At 48.3% G+C, this 15581-nt stretch overlaps 5 protein-coding genes across 5 annotated transcripts; 3 read left to right on the top strand and 2 right to left on the bottom strand.

The window, feature by feature from the left end:
- Positions 1-356: 356 nt before the first annotated feature.
- Positions 357-1387, top strand: PENARI_c005G08002 (uncharacterized protein; the record flags this gene model as incomplete). Its single annotated transcript, XM_022629880.1, has 2 exons — positions 357-1020; positions 1080-1387. 2 exons carry the CDS (start codon positions 357-359, stop codon positions 1385-1387), a joined length of 972 nt encoding a protein of 323 aa, XP_022490589.1.
- A 542-nt stretch (positions 1388-1929) lies between these two features.
- On the bottom strand, positions 1930-4632 carry PENARI_c005G06423 (histidine biosynthesis protein HIS4; the record flags this gene model as incomplete). Its single annotated transcript, XM_022629801.1, has 3 exons — positions 1930-2129; positions 2183-3733; positions 3786-4632. The coding sequence occupies 3 exons, from the start codon at positions 4630-4632 to the stop codon at positions 1930-1932; spliced, it is 2598 nt and encodes an 865-aa protein (XP_022490487.1).
- Positions 4633-7818: 3186 nt separating this feature from the next.
- Positions 7819-9442, top strand: PENARI_c005G02590 (glycoside hydrolase family 47 protein; the record flags this gene model as incomplete). The annotated part of the gene is made up of 4 exons (XM_022629627.1): positions 7819-8042; positions 8089-9136; positions 9187-9361; positions 9435-9442. The coding sequence occupies 4 exons, from the start codon at positions 7819-7821 to the stop codon at positions 9440-9442; spliced, it is 1455 nt and encodes a 484-aa protein (XP_022490127.1).
- A 413-nt stretch (positions 9443-9855) lies between these two features.
- Positions 9856-10458, bottom strand: PENARI_c005G02624 (uncharacterized protein; the record flags this gene model as incomplete). Its single annotated transcript, XM_022629631.1, has 3 exons — positions 9856-9952; positions 10015-10262; positions 10354-10458. 3 exons carry the CDS (start codon positions 10456-10458, stop codon positions 9856-9858), a joined length of 450 nt encoding a protein of 149 aa, XP_022490525.1.
- A 2453-nt stretch (positions 10459-12911) lies between these two features.
- On the top strand, positions 12912-14258 carry PENARI_c005G12564 (uncharacterized protein; the record flags this gene model as incomplete). Its single annotated transcript, XM_022630091.1, has 3 exons — positions 12912-13257; positions 13317-13960; positions 14037-14258. The coding sequence occupies 3 exons, from the start codon at positions 12912-12914 to the stop codon at positions 14256-14258; spliced, it is 1212 nt and encodes a 403-aa protein (XP_022490344.1).
- Between the last annotated feature and the right edge of the window lie 1323 nt (positions 14259-15581).

Genomic DNA, 15581 nt, shown 5'->3' with positions numbered 1-15581 from the left:
ATCGAGCATAGTAACCCGCCGCATTAGCGTAGCAATGCGAACGCGGAGTCGGAACAAGGGCCGGTCAGGAGTCTCCAATAGTGTGCCATTCACAGAGCCACAATTGATAATCAACCCCTCTACAGAGTCATACTCTCCGAAATCGCAGACTAAAGCCACTACAGTAGTTCAAAGTAACTAAAAGTAGCGTAACAACCCGTCTCCGCGGATCTAATACATCGCCGCTGATAGGACCTGGAGAGAATCGCCGCTTATTAATGGTGGGATTACTAAAGTTATCTTTTCTATATCGCCACCCCTCCTCACCTCTCTTTTCCCTCTTCGTTCAGCTCCTCCAGTTCCATATCCCCTTCACAATGGCGCCTTCTTTTATGACCATTGACACCAACGACATGGACCTGACACCGGCAAAGCCAATGTCTAACACAAAGCGCACTCTCCTTCTCGCGCCCCCCTCCATTGCCACCCAAGAGGACAAACTCCGCGGCCTCTTCACGACCTTCGACCGCTCCACCACAGACCTTCAAATGCTCGACCGTCTCTCTGCCGGCTTCGTCTCTCTTCCCGCATCCACATACGACCTCGTCCTCATCCTCACCGACACAGACGGCACACGACGCTCCGAGGCCCTGAAACTTCTTACCCGCGATGTATACACCACCCTAGTCCCCGCCATGAAGCCAGGCGCCAAGCTCCAAACCCAAGATTCCGCACTTAATGCCTCAGACGCAATGGAAGCTGTCCTGGCGGGCCTAGTTCAGTCAGACAATGGATTCGAGAAGCCCAATTTCGAGCCCTCGGCGGCTGTCCCATTAAAGTTCGGCTTGAAAAAGAAGAATAAGACTCAGACCCCAGCCCCGGCTCCGGCTTCAGCACCCGCCCCAACTGGCATTTCAAATCTTCCCACTGGATTTGGATTCGACGGGCCAGGGATGGACCATGACCGCGATAGCGAAGACGAACTCATTAATGAAGATACACTCCTCACCGAGGAAGATTTAACAAGACCCACAATGCCTCGTACGCAACCCCCATATACAATTTCACACATACAATTTCAATTGCTAACATACTCCCAGCCCCAGAATGCCAACCCAAAACCGGCCGCCGCAGACGCGCCTGCAAGGACTGTACCTGCGGTCTAGCAGACCGACTGGAAGCGGAAGATAAAGAGCGCCGCGCAAACGCAGATAAAGAATTGAACGTGATGAAGCTGGACACGGGCGACCTGAACGAGCTAGACTTTACCGTGGAGGGCAAGACAGGCTCGTGTGGCAGCTGTGCACTTGGCGATGCATTCCGCTGTGACGGATGTCCTTACATGGGTCTTCCTGCCTTTAAGCCCGGCCAGGAGGTCCAGATCTTAAATGATATTGCCCAGTTCTAGGGGTATATGTGGGCTTGCATACGCGATCGTCGCGCCTGATATTATTTCGGTGTACCTTGCGATAACGGAAGAGGGGTTGCATTTGGAGTTTTGGGTTTTTATTCTTTTGGTTACTTTCTATAGTGGATGAGCAAAATTATACTGGGGGCGTGTGGCATTCATGTTTATGCAATGATATCATTTACTTCATTTTCATTCTGTGCTTCTCGCCTGTGACTCATATGTAAAGTGTCCATCAAATGTAGGCTTTGCGTGCTCAGGAAAAAAATCTCGAGTGGATCCAAACGTCATTGGGCACTCCGCTAGAGGGAATTGAGTCATGATCTTCGCTTGCCCTACGATATCGGCAGTGGGATATTGCCCCTCTATGTACCTGGCTACCATTATACAATATACTTCATAGATATAAACTCCAATATTTAGCCCCGAAAATGACGTAGTTACTTTTGGCTATGGTTCTTCATGGCACATCCCATCATGATAAAAACAAAAAAGCGCAGACAAGAAAATGTAAAATGTAAATGAAAATGTATGAGACAGGTCTATGACCGGTCCTTCTGCATCTGCGCAACACGAATGCTCACAGCACGCTTGTGAGCCTCAAGACCTTCCACGGCAGCGAGGGTCTCGACAGTTTTTGCGAGACCGAGAAGGCCGTCTGCGGTGAGGTTTGAGCTAGTGATGTGCTTCAAGAAGGAACCGAGGTTGACACCGGAGTACTGCTTGGCGTAGCCGTAGGTTGCTGGATATAATGTTAGCTGTAGGACGATCGAATTACGAGGAAGAAGGACTTACGCAAGGAGTGGTTGACACCGGCGGAGTAGTCGCCAACACTCTCCGGAGTCCAGGGACCGATGAAGACGCTACCGGCATTCTGGACCTGCTCGACAACAGACTCGGGGTTCTGGACTTGCAGGATCAGGTGCTCGGGCGCGTAATCGTTGCTGAGGACCATGGCCTCGTTGATGTCGCGCACGACGAAAGTGACAGAGTGCTCCAGGGAGCCACGGACAATATCCATGCGGGGGAGGGCCTTGGCCTGGGTATCGACCTCGTCCTCGATAGCGCGCAGCTCAGCCTCGGAGAGGTCGACGGCGATGAGGATGACTTGGGAGTCGACACCGTGCTCAGCCTGACTGAGCAGGTCAGAGGCAACAAATGCCGGGTTGGCGGTCTTGTCGGCAATGACGAGAACCTCACTGGGACCGGCGGGCATGTCGATGCTGACACCTGCGGAAGTGTCGTTGGACACAAACATCTTGGCGGCGGTCACGAACTGGTTACCAGGACCCAGGATCTTGTCAACCTTGGTGATGCTCTGGGTGCCGTAGGCCATGGCAGCGACAGCCTGAGCACCACCGGCGAGAACGATGCTCTCGGCGCCAACCTTGTGGGCGACGTAGACGATCTCGGGGGAGATGCTGCCGTCAGAGCGGGGAGGAGAAGCCAGGACGATCTTGTTGCAGCCTGCCACCATGGCGGGCACACCCAGCATCATGGCGGTGGAAGGCAGCACGGCAGTACCACCAGGGATGTACAGACCGACACGCTCGATGGCGCGAGAGAAGCGGGAGCAGACAACACCGGGCATAGTCTCCATCTGGAGAGCGTCATTGCTTCCCTTCTGGGCAGAGTGGAAGCGCTGGATGTTACCGATACTGACATCGATGGCTTCCCGGACGTCGGGGGTGAGCTTCATGAGTTCAGCAGGGAATGGTGCGTGGATGACGGGGGATGTGAGTGATGTAGCCTTCTCGAACTTGTGGGTGTACTTGAGGACAGCGTCATCGCCGCCGTCACGGACATCCTGGATGATGGGCTTAACCAGGTTGACAATGGCTTCGTTGGACTTTTGGGAGGGACGTTTGAGGTAGTCCGAAACAACCTGGGGAGTGGTAGAAGAGGTGATCACCCGCCTCATTTCAATGCGAGATTCGCGGTCCACAACTGGAGCAGGGGCAGGAGCAGGCTTCGACTCGGGCTGAGCAAGGCCAGCCTTCTCAGCCCAAGGTCCCTTGGCGTCACCCTTTCTCCGCTTGACCTTCAAGCTCTTCAGGTCAAGGTTGCGCTCAATATCCTCCAAGCTGACACCAGCAGCAGTGCACTTGGTCAGAGCGAAGTAGAAGAGATCGGCAGCCTCGAAAGCAATCTCCTCCTTGGTGTTCGCACGGCACAATTCATCAGCCTCCTCCATAATCTTGGCACCAACGAGCTTAGGGTCATTGAACAGACGCGCGGTGTACGATCCAGCGGGAGCATCGGCCTTGCGAGAATCCAGAGTCTTCTGAAGGCGTGATAGACCGGCCGATGCGCCGAAGCAGGTCTCAGTACCGAGGTGGCAGAAGCCTATCACTCGAATCAGCATTCATTTATCAATAAGTGTAGGGATAGTCCTTACCACGTCCAATTTGCTTGACCACAAAGACCAAACAGTCAGCATCGCAATCAAAGCCAATGCGGATCAACTCCTGGACATCACCACTCGACTGGCCCTTGTACCATAGCCCGCGCTTGCGGCTCTGGTAAACGCCGGTACCGGTGCGCAGGGCCTCGGCAATGCTCTCGTCGCTGCTCCACACAAAGCCAAGACAGGCACCACGCTCATCAGTGACAGCCGTAGCATAGAGACCATTGGCCTGGTCAGTGACAGCGTACGACGCAAGAAGGCTCGCAGCAGAGACCTGGCCAGCTACATCCCGCTCAACGGTCAATGCCGCGGAGGGGACGATGGAAATGGCGCCCTGCTTTGCAACCTGCTTGATCGCATCCTCTGTCACAGCCTGGCTACCAAAAGATGTGAAGAGACGTGGTGAGTCGGAGCTGATCTTCAACTTCTCGGCGGCGGCGGGGATGTTGGCGGGGTTGGTGCAGACGCTAGCCTCGCTGCGCTCGGCATTGGCGGCAACCCATTGTTGGAGGGTATCCAGCTGGGAGTCTGAAGAGGCAGAGACGAGTAGGCGGGACGAGGGAACGGATTGCTCTTCGGTGAGGGTGGTCAACTGGTCCAAGGTAATCAGGATCTTGGCGGCACCGGCGTTGAGGATATCGACGAGATCGCCGGCGGAGGAGACCTCGGTCGCGTCGACAAAGACATCGAGGGTGCGGAAGTTCTGGCGCAGGAATTGCTCTGCCTGGGCGAGAGTTGAGACCTTGACCAGCGCGCGGCCGAAGTAGGCGATCTGCTTGAGGGAAAGTCCGGAGGTGGGGGTGGAGGGGTCGAACGAGATGAGCAACGGAGTCGCCATGATGAATGGAGAGGTGCAAAGATGTAAAAGGGAGGAGAATTGTATCTCCAGAGAAGACCCGTTGGGGAGAGATGTGGAGGAGTATGACTCTTGTCCTACACAGAATACCCGCCTTTTTTTCTCCCGCTATCTCTCGGCGGGCACCCGCTGATTCATCGAATCGTCTCATGCAGGTTGCCCGGTTGCCTTCTCTCTCTCTCTCTCTCTCTCTTTTTTTTTTTTAATTGCACATAGATCAAGTACTTGCATCTCACCACTCTCTAAACCCTGGTCTATATGCATCTCTATGGACTTTATGTCCTACGGCTATACATACTTCCGACAGTTATACTCCACTCACGACTCATAAACAATTTTATAGACAGACAGAGATCTTACCATCCCGAACTACTGGAATTCCTCGACCCCAGAATCTAACCCATGCAATACGTTGGTTTTGTTTGGCCTGACCTGACCCTGTCCTAACCACAAAGGCAGTTTCTCGAACAGCTCTCTAGCCAAACCATGATCCTCCTGCGACGCTTGTTCAAATTAGTAGGGATTCAATACAGTAGTGCCAGTCTATTACCGCTAGTAGATATATATAAAAGCAAATTCCATTCCAATGAGACAAACTCCCGATTTTTAGGTAGATTATAACGAGCCTGTCTAGGTATAGTAAGCACTCAAGGTAACGGAGATCTGGTATGATTGATAACCACTTATTTATATTATACTCATTGTATAACTATGGGCGAATCCCCTTTGATTCCCGAATTGTAGAAGAATTAGTTCTTGTACGGAGTGTACTACAACTCTTACCTGATTGACAGGACATCCACCAAAGGGGAGGACGATGAGGAATATCTTTCCGAAAATCGTTGATTTAGGAGGTCCCACAAAACTGACCAGGACGAATGGGCGTATATCCTATCCAACCTGACCACTATCGTGCGCCGAGGTCGTTCGTGGTTGTGCCTGGAACATGAGCATTGATATCTGGTATCGGAGCATTCTTGTGCGTCTAGCGAGACACGTTCCCCTCAAATTGACCATATCGCTAACATCATGTCAGCTCTGGAACATCATCCAAGGAAAATAAAGGTTTCCCAGATTCACTATCGACAGGGTCACTATCAAGCAAAGGCGCATCTCGCAGATATGATCTCTCTACCCGGTCACCCTCCCCTTGAGTTAATCGCAAGATCTCAGTCGATGTTCGGGTGGTATCAATGGCCCGAATCTGTGATAAATGCAGACGGTGTGACCTGTGAGGATGCAGAGCAATCCTTCGACGGCCCATTTTTCGATCACAATGGTATTTGGAACATTTTCATACTAGTAAATCTGACTGTGGTCTTGCCATGTTGGCTAATACGCGATAATAGGCAAATTCCTGCTTGAGGATATAATTCTCGATCGAAATCTCGCGGATGTCCTTGCTCGAAGAACAGGAAAATCAGAACATTTTGTCCTTTGCGAGGATGATGCTGATGGAGGACCCATTTCTTCGACGAACGAAGAAAACCAGCGGGTGAGAGAGATCAGGTAAAAGAATTCATCACAGAGGTCGCTTTGCTTTGTCTACTAGGTCCTCATCCTTCCATACCGAGAGACTATTCCTTCACCTGTTACATCATCAATTCTGCAGCCCAATAGATCGGTTTCCTGCCAACAGTCGCCGACACTAGAATCACCCAACCGGGCGGAGTCTCTCCTAGAAATGCGATTAGCACATTGTAACGGAGAAAATATTAACTTATAGCTCATTTCCTAAAATTAAACCGGCCGTAATGTCACCCTGAGCCAGATGAGTGACTTCTCCTACGAAATCACACCCAAGGATGGCTCCATTGCCGAAGGCATTAGTATCAAAGTATTGGACTTACTAGTCCAGTGTAATGCGGGCATCCTGATATACCATCTTTTGAATTCTGTGCCACATGCGACACTGACTTGTACTTGGCGGGCACTGGGTGTGGGCAGGGGGTGTTCTTCTTTGACTAGTTTGGGCTGACATTTTTCTTTCGAACGACCAGAGATGTATTTGTTGTCATATTGCCAATGAATAGCAATAGATGGATCGTAAATGTGTTCGATCCGGTGGTATACTTTCGAATATTTCCCCACATGAGCTTCCAAATGACCTGGGGAAAGCGGCTAGGGACGTCGTTATCCCCACGTCTTGGCTTGAACACTGTGCTGTTTGCCAGAAATAATTTATTCTGTGAGAGTTGTCTATATCTCTTTGGAAAATGCGTGTAGGAATAGTATACAGGAAGCCAAGGGGAGGAAACATGCCGAAATAAGGTCCCAACCAGGGACAGGAACACAAGATCCAGGGACCGTCATACTTTGGCTTGAGTATGTTGCTAGCTAATATGGCTGTTGAACCCGAATGTTCCTATTCCTCCGAAATTAGAGATTAAACCCGAAATGTAGCGTCCAATTCGAACTTAGTATTGACCTTTGGGTTCGTAGTGAGTATTTTCGAGGTTTTCTGCGCTATCTGGGAAGTGCACTCGACCTTGCATTTGACACATGGCACGCGACGCGGCCACGAGTATATCCGGGTGTGTAGCGGAAAGGGGTCTGGGGTTGAGATCCCAGTCTACTAAAACATTGAATGTGATATTATTCCAAGTCAGTAAGTCTCATCCGGTGACATTATGAGGGGTATGTTGCATATCTAAGTCCAAGCGTGAGGCTAAGCCCAAACTACCGAACTAGACACATCCTCTATCGAACCCTGAATATATGAACATATGAATATGATGGCTCAGTCACGCCTGATAGTCGTCTGTCTTGATCATCTGGGGAATTATCCCGTGAAGATCGGGGAAGAGACATTTAGACTGTATGTGAGATCATCGATCATAGATCTGTTGATCGGTAAACAAGTTCCAGTTCAGGCCAGGGGCACATTCTCCGATCACATCCCTTGCCGATCACCCCTGAATGTCCGAGAATCCAACGTCAATATTAATTTCAATAAAGACAAGAAACATGCTGTACTCTGTAGAACGCGATGGGGTCGCGTGCGACTCGCCTTCCCCTTTCGTCCCTTCCCTCCAACTCCTGTCTCTTCTACTCTCTTCATTCCGCACATATTTAATCGCATTGACCCTCTGGGTGGCCCTTCGTTTGCGATTTCTCTAATCCTGGAGCCCTAAACACTGTATATTTGTATACGTCCATCGCGTAATCATGCGCATTTCCTCTCTTTCACTTCCTTTGGCCCTGGGCCTCGTGGGAACTGCTGCCGCCTATCCTCACCCTGAACAAGGGCCAGACTTGCGTCGCGGGCCGGACAATAAAGCCAAGGCTGATGCTGTCAAAGAAGCTTTCCAACATGCCTGGGATGGCTATGTAAAATATGCTTTCCCGCACGACGAGTTGCACCCAGTGAGCAATGGTTATGGTGACTCCAGGTGAGTGTTCTATGAGCATATCTCGCGGCATAACTGACACTCTCAGAAATGGATGGGGTGCATCGGCTGTCGACGCGCTCTCAACTGCTATTGTCATGGGCAACAAGGATGCCGTGAGCAAGATTTTGGATCATATTATGACCATCGACTTCTCAAAGACCAGTGACGAGGTCAGCTTATTTGAGACAACTATCCGGTACCTAGGTGGTATGCTGTCTGGGTATGACTTGCTTAAGGGCCCTGCAGCGAATCTCGCTCCCTCATCGGACCATGTGGATGCCTTGCTCTCCCAGTCCAAGAACCTGGGCGATGTCCTAAAGTACGCTTTTAACACTCCATCTGGTGTTCCATATAACAACCTCAACATTGGCTCCAAAAGCCACGACGGTTCAAGTACCAATGGCCTCGCCGTGACTGGAACTCTGGTTCTCGAGTGGACGCGCTTGTCCGACCTGACGGGCGACGACGAATATGCTAAGCTGAGCCAAAAAGCCGAGTCATATCTACTCAACCCTCAGCCGTCGAGCGGAGAGCCATTCCCTGGTCTGGTGGGAAGCAATATCAATATTTCTAACGGCCATTTCAGCGACGGTGCTGTCTCGTGGAATGGCGGTGATGACTCGTTCTACGAGTACCTGATCAAGATGTACGTCTATGATCCCAAGAGGTTCGAGTCATACAAGGACCGCTGGATCCTTGCAGCCGAGTCGACCATCAAGCACCTTACATCACACCCCAAGAACCGCCCGGAATTGACTTGGCTGGCTTCATACTACAACGGCCAATACGACCTCAGCTCGCAGCATCTGACCTGCTTTGACGGCGGCAGCTTCATCTTGGGCGGTACCGTTTTGGACCGACAAGACTTTATCGACTTTGGCCTGCAGCTCGTGAACGGTTGCGAGGCTACATACAACCAGACTCTGACAGGAATCGGACCTGACTCGTGGGGCTGGGACCCGAAGAAGGTACCAAACGACCAGAAGGAATTCTACGAGAAAGCCGGTTACTATATCAACAGTGGCTCATATGACCTGCGCCCTGAAGTCATTGAGAGCTTCTACTACGCGTACCGGGTCACTGGCAATGAGATCGTAAGTACTTTCGCCATGGTGGAGCCGCAGATATACTAATAAAGATACAGTACCGCGACTGGGCATGGAACGGTTTCAAGGCAATCAATGCCACCTGCCGCACCGACTCAGGCTTCGCTGCCGTGAGCAGCGTCAACACCTCTGGTGGCGGTTCAAAGTACGATAACCAAGAGAGTTTCCTTTATGCCGAGGTCATGAAGTATGCGTACCTTGTGCACGCAGAAGGTGAGTAATTTATCTTGCTATCACTTCTATAGCCACGTTAACCATCTTAGATTCTCCCTGGCAAGTTCAGAAGGGCAATAAGAATACCTTCGTGTTCAACACTGAGGCCCATCCCATCCGCGTCGCACACACCTAGTTATTTGCATACTTCTACCATCCGAGCACCTTGATAGATCGTATTGTATCAAGTCTACATTATTTCCTCGCTAGGTCCGACGTAGAAAGCCGTAGGAGAAGCGTAGATCTATACAACTTTTTGATCCTCACCCAACAGACTTTTACCACACCGAGACTAGTTGCATACGAAAAGGTCGCCAGTAAATATTTGTCATTAAACATTAAGATTATTTGACACAGTAAATATCAGAATTAAACATTAGCCTCAAGAGTCCATACTTCGTGAGCTCGTAACAGTGTTGGATCACCAGATAAAGCTCACAGTCTCGATAGAGTCAAGTCCCATAAACCCTATCCCTGAGCATAATGAACTCAGATTAAGCACCAAAAGAAGGCTTGAAATCCCTCCTCCCAGCCTTCCGCTCAACATGACAGGCCCTAGAAGCCCACACAACAAGAACAAGATAGATGAGCCTAGAGATAACACCCCGTCAGTGTCTCAAAATTAAGAACAAACCAAGGATTTTGGTACTCACACCCCAAACAACATAACCGAACACCCAAAACACTCAACCCCATATAACACATCATCATCATCAGTAGTACGAGAAAGTCCATAACCACCCCCATTCCAATAAGCAAGCTCATGCAAATCAAAACTAACACTGATAATCAGCGCAATAAACGCAATACAGTCGAATGTAATGCTCGCTGCGGGTGGAACGATGCAGTTGCAGAATATGACGATGAGGTAGGCGGTTGACCAGATGAAGCCGTAGGCAGACTTAACAGAAAGTTGAGGAATTAGCGAATATTCTCACGCAAGTTGAGAGAAAATAAAAGATATAGAGATACAAGGCGTATAAGTTACTCACGGTACCAATATTGACACTAGACCATGCAGACCCTAACCCATCCGTTGAAACAATTCCTTCGTCGTGTTGGACCATAGCCCAGGAAAAGCAGATAACGGCCGTCATGGTGCAGAGTACTGTTCCGAAGCGTAGGGATAGAAAGGAGAGCCATTTCTTTTGTTGTCGGGGTATTGCCTCAATACACCATGATGTGTTGGTTTGGTCGTAGGAGGTTGAAGACATAATTACCACCTGGTGTAATATTAGATATCAAGATAAGTAATGAATAAGGGACTTAGTCTAAAAGACCTCAACCATCTTTATAATCCCCTAGTAAAAGAAAACCAACTCTCGTATACCCATGTGTCGCGATAATCATTTCCGTTTATACTCGACACAGCCATCATTTCAACCGCAGTGGCAATGCCAAGGGCACGGCATACCCAACGATACACGAACACACCAATGAATCTGGCCAAAGTCTAGCGGAGAGTTTATGCAGGGTCGAATCTACTGGTGGCCCCCAAAAATGGAGTGTTTAGGATAGCTCTTCTGGGTAGCTTAGAAGTCGACCGTTGAAATGGATATGTCTTGGCGGTGATCGGCTTGGCATTTGTATTTTGGTTTGGGTTGGGGGCCTGAAGGTATGATGTCGATGATCTATTTATAAATTTGTTCGTATGTGCTGTGTGGAAGCTGGTAACATGTTGGAGTTTGAGGTTTGCATTGGCGACTTCAGTCAGACACTTGAATTGTATATATTGGGTGTTCTTTGTCCGAAACTAACGGAGCTTCGCGCCAACACATGCTGGCTGTGTAGAAAAGATATCAATGAAGCGAAACACGAAGCGCTGACCCCTGTCAATCCTTCTAGAGCCTCCATACCAACCAACACTCGTTGAGTAGGGTATATAAATTTCAGATATTAGATCTGTCTCAGCTGCCTCAACTTGCTTTGTTCATAATCTATTTACATAACTCATAGTGAGACTCGTTCCTAAGGCAGAATGACAAGGATATCTAATCTAGTGGACAACAGCACGCGAATCTGAACAGTATAATACTACACCACAACGCTAATTGACGGTAAATCGGCTGCCGAAAATGGCTACCTTGGACGCCGGTTTAAGCTCCCTTTTTACCGAAATCTTAGTCATCTCAACATCACGTGCGAATGATATTCTAATGATCACTGAGCAATGCTTCGGTGCTCAGTGAGCACTCAGTGTTGCTCAGTGATCGGCTCACCCTTCACCCAGTATGCTCAGGTCAAAGGATCAGTGATGACGTGTGGTCACCATCCTTCAGTCCGTTTGTAGCCGTTCCAGATAAATAACAAACCACCGTGTTGTTGAGGCTATCAAGACCGGTTCCCAATATTTAAATGGCCCCCGTTCCCGTCAACTCATAGCCTTCCTACAGTCCACTTCGTCTGCTACAATTGTTTCTGCTTTGCTACTCTCCAACATTTTTCCAGCTAACTGTCATTACTGTTGTACCAACCAATTTCCTTACCATCCGTTTTCCAAGGCCAAACCATTATTTTCTCCTTGTCTCTGCTGGCCTTATTCCCACCTGAAGCTATGACAGTTCCAAGCTCTTGCGCTCCCCACATCAAGTCGAAAAAAGTACATAGCCCTGAGTATTATCGCCAGCGTCGTCGGCAATTGGAGAAAAGCATTATTCAAAAGCGACATGCTGTATCCACGAAAAACAATATTGAATACATCAAGAGAAAGTGGATCAAGTAGGCACTCATACTAATATCATACTCATGAGTACTACGCTGAATATGACTTAGGCATTGTGACTATCTAGGGAAGAAAGAACATTTGCAGTTTCTCTGCGCAGCAAAGAAAGAGGACGTGATGATATTTCTTGAATGGATGCTGGATAACTCCAACATAAAAAAGTTTAGCAGCCTGCACGAAAACTGGAGGCTGTGGTGCCAGCTTTATCGCAAAGCTGTAGGACGTAGCCTCCATGCGAGAAGTTGCCAGGATATAAATGATGTGGGTTTTCCTTGCTCTCTCCTCTCTTCGGCTTCTAACAGAAGGGTAATAGTACATGAGCAACGACCTAGCTGAACAATTCAACTTAGATAGGTCTGTTGGAGAAAAGCCTGTCATGAACGTCGATGATCTGTACATTGTACTTCATCATCACTGGACAAAAGATACTACGCCCTATACGGATGGTCGGCAAATCATCCAGCTCGCTTTCCTTTTGCTCGTATCGGCTTATACTGCAAGTAGGCCGGGAGCATTGGTTTATGTTGAAAAGAATGAGCGTACCAATATCCAGCACTTCTTTGGATGTGTGAATGATGCTGAAGTTACCGAAGCTGATATGATGGACCAGTGGGATCTTAGAGACGAGGATCTAAAAACCCTTTGTTATGGCCAAATAAGCTTGATCCTTTTACCGAATCCTGGTAGTATCCGCGATCATCTCGTGATGGAAATTGATTTGAAACATACCAAGGGCCATAATAAAAAACCAAAAAGGTGAGTGCAACTACTTTGGTACTCTACTATTCCTATGCCAGGCTGACTGAGATGCCAAGTAAAATTTTCTTGATGTCTGAAGTTAAACAACCATTCTTCGACGTTGTCATGCTTGTTGTCTCGATGGCCTTTCGTGATGGAGTGTTTGAAAGCAATATCCGCTCACTTGAAGACATTTTTGCCACTCGTGTGCAACCACCGCGTCATTCCTTGCAGCTGAAATTTGTCAAAGAAAAACTCAATGTGCCTGTCTGCCGTCAGCCTGTTTCGACCTCTTGCGGTATCAGTACACATGAGATGAAACCTCTTAGATATCACACATATTTGTTTTATCTCAAGCGGTTGAGCCTCGCAGTGGGGATGCCTCGCGCTATGAGACCTTATGACCAACGGCGTGGTACTGGTGAGGCAGTCGAAAGTAAGTTTTGGCACACTTCAAATAGTAATCGCTTCAGCTGACGTATGCACTGTGTTCAGAAACAGCACCTCTTCCTTTGCTCCAGCAGGTGATGGGTCATGTATATGCCAGTACTTTTCAGACATATATGAATCAACGAGTCCAGTCTCATGTTCAAGCCGCATTCCTTGGAATACCTTCGGAGGATGCATTGATGAACATTCTTAGTCACCAAAGCCGCTATATCGACCCTCGGGCTCCTGCTCATTACGACGATTTGCCTGCTAGTACACGAGCTTCACTTTCGACTCACCCCGAAATAGTTGGCCTCCAAGAAATGCGTAATGCCATTGCCAGAGAAGCCAAAGAGATGTATGGATCGATGAAGAACGCGGTTGGCACCAAAATTGGAGAGCTCAAAGCCAAGACGGAGGCTGCATTGCGATGCGCCAAGGCAAAATTGAAGAAAGATACATTCAATGGAGCACGCGGTGAATTCTTTGCCACGATCGATACTCTTGAGATTAATAGACAGCTCGATCCGTCGCTCTTGGATATTGACAAGCAGGCTTATGAGCCCGAGAAGATTGTTCATCGTTTGAACGAACGTCGCCAGGTAGCGGAATTGATGCAAATCTCCATGCAAGGACTTTCGGAGAAGGATGATATGGCACAGCGAGTCAATCTGGTCAATGCACTGATTGAGCTCGGCCGTGTTGGGAAAGTACCATCCGAAAGGATTATCCCTGAGAAACAAATCAAGTGTACCATCAGCAGCGACCTAATGTCGCCGCCAAAAGAGCTGCCTCAAGGGAAAACAGAGCCTCCTTCATCTCCGGAACCTCGAGATTGTCCCATCTCGCTCACCAATCGACATTGCCTTTTCTGCATTTTTGAACCGCATTACCAGTGCTACTTTGCTTCGCCCCGAAAAGCTCGAGAACATTTCGAAAAACATCTTCGGAATTATAAGCCAACTGAGCCCATACCCTGTCCTGACGAATATTGCCAGCTTGTGTTGATTGGACACAAAGCGCTCAAACGCCATGCGGAAAATGTTCACCTTGTTCGTTATTTTACAGAGGCCCAACGTATACAGGCGGGTTTTTAGGATTTCTTGGGTTTGGAGAAAAAGGCTTTTGAGTATGCTTTACTGGGAAATGGCACCATAGTATAATTGCTTCATATATATTTCCTGTTCATTTCACAACGTACATCCGATAATATCTGTATAGACCAGTGCGAAGAAGATGATTAAGTGGCAGTATTACAGTATTCATGGGGATTAGCACATTTGTTCAGTTCTACCCAATCGAAACGCTCGCGTAGTAAAGACATTCTAGGTTGTCCTTTTCTTGCTCTTCAGTCGACAATCTCCCCCTCTAAGAGCCCAAACCCTTCAATCAGAAAATTCATGACAAGAACTAAGGGTCTACAGTATGTTCAATATTCCTCAGAGATGATACCACTTAAAAGTAAAATGATACATACTGTATGTAATCACTCTTGGTTTTTTGCGGAAACTCTAATACAGCAAACCAAGTATAACTTACGATACTTTTTACAGGTCGGATGCAACTTTGCACCGCCACAGCCACGATTATATAACAGTAAAGAAAATAACCCCGAAAGTAAGGTAATGTACACATTGAGATCAATACCGTATCATACGTCATTTCAAAGGCTTTGTGTAGCCAAGCATTTAGAATCCAGCATTTTGGACCGCTTTTTTTTTGGTTTGTTGGCACAATACCAATTCTCTAAGAAACCCACCGAACAAATGACTTTTGATTAGCTGATCTCAACACTCAATAAGACGATTTGAAATATCACCTGCCCATGATATCTACGAAAATCTAGCATATACGCACTAGTTGATGTAAAAAACCATTGTGCAAAGTAAAGTGATGATGGGAGCTTTAAACGGGCAATGATACAGGCCAAGAACGCAATAGTCATTCCTTGAGGTCAACAGGCTTGTCATGAAAGATGGGAGTTAATCATGGTCAGTACACCGAGAACAGTCGGTATCCAAGCCATCTCAGTTATTCACACACCATGCCACCCAACCAACGCAGTTAGATAAATTTTGACCGCTCTATAAACCCATGCACAACCCTTGCACAACCTTATCGTCAGGGACTCTCTTCGAAGAGTGCCTCGTGTCAGAATATACCATGGCTCCTGGGCTTCGTAAAAATACCACAATCAATTCACTTAGTGTCAAACACTCGTGGAAGAAAGGGTAAACGGTATGCATAAACAAGGGGTGCATAAACAAGGGGTGCATAAACAGGGGGTGCATAAACAGGGGGTGCATAAATAGGGGGTGCATAAACAGGGGG

This window comes from Penicillium arizonense (genome assembly GCF_001773325.1).
Source record: "Penicillium arizonense strain CBS 141311 chromosome Unknown PENARI_contig005, whole genome shotgun sequence".
Lineage (NCBI taxonomy): Eukaryota > Fungi > Ascomycota > Eurotiomycetes > Eurotiales > Aspergillaceae > Penicillium > Penicillium arizonense.
Note: the sequence above shows the minus strand (reverse complement) of the source record. Positions and strands in the feature narration are given on the sequence as shown.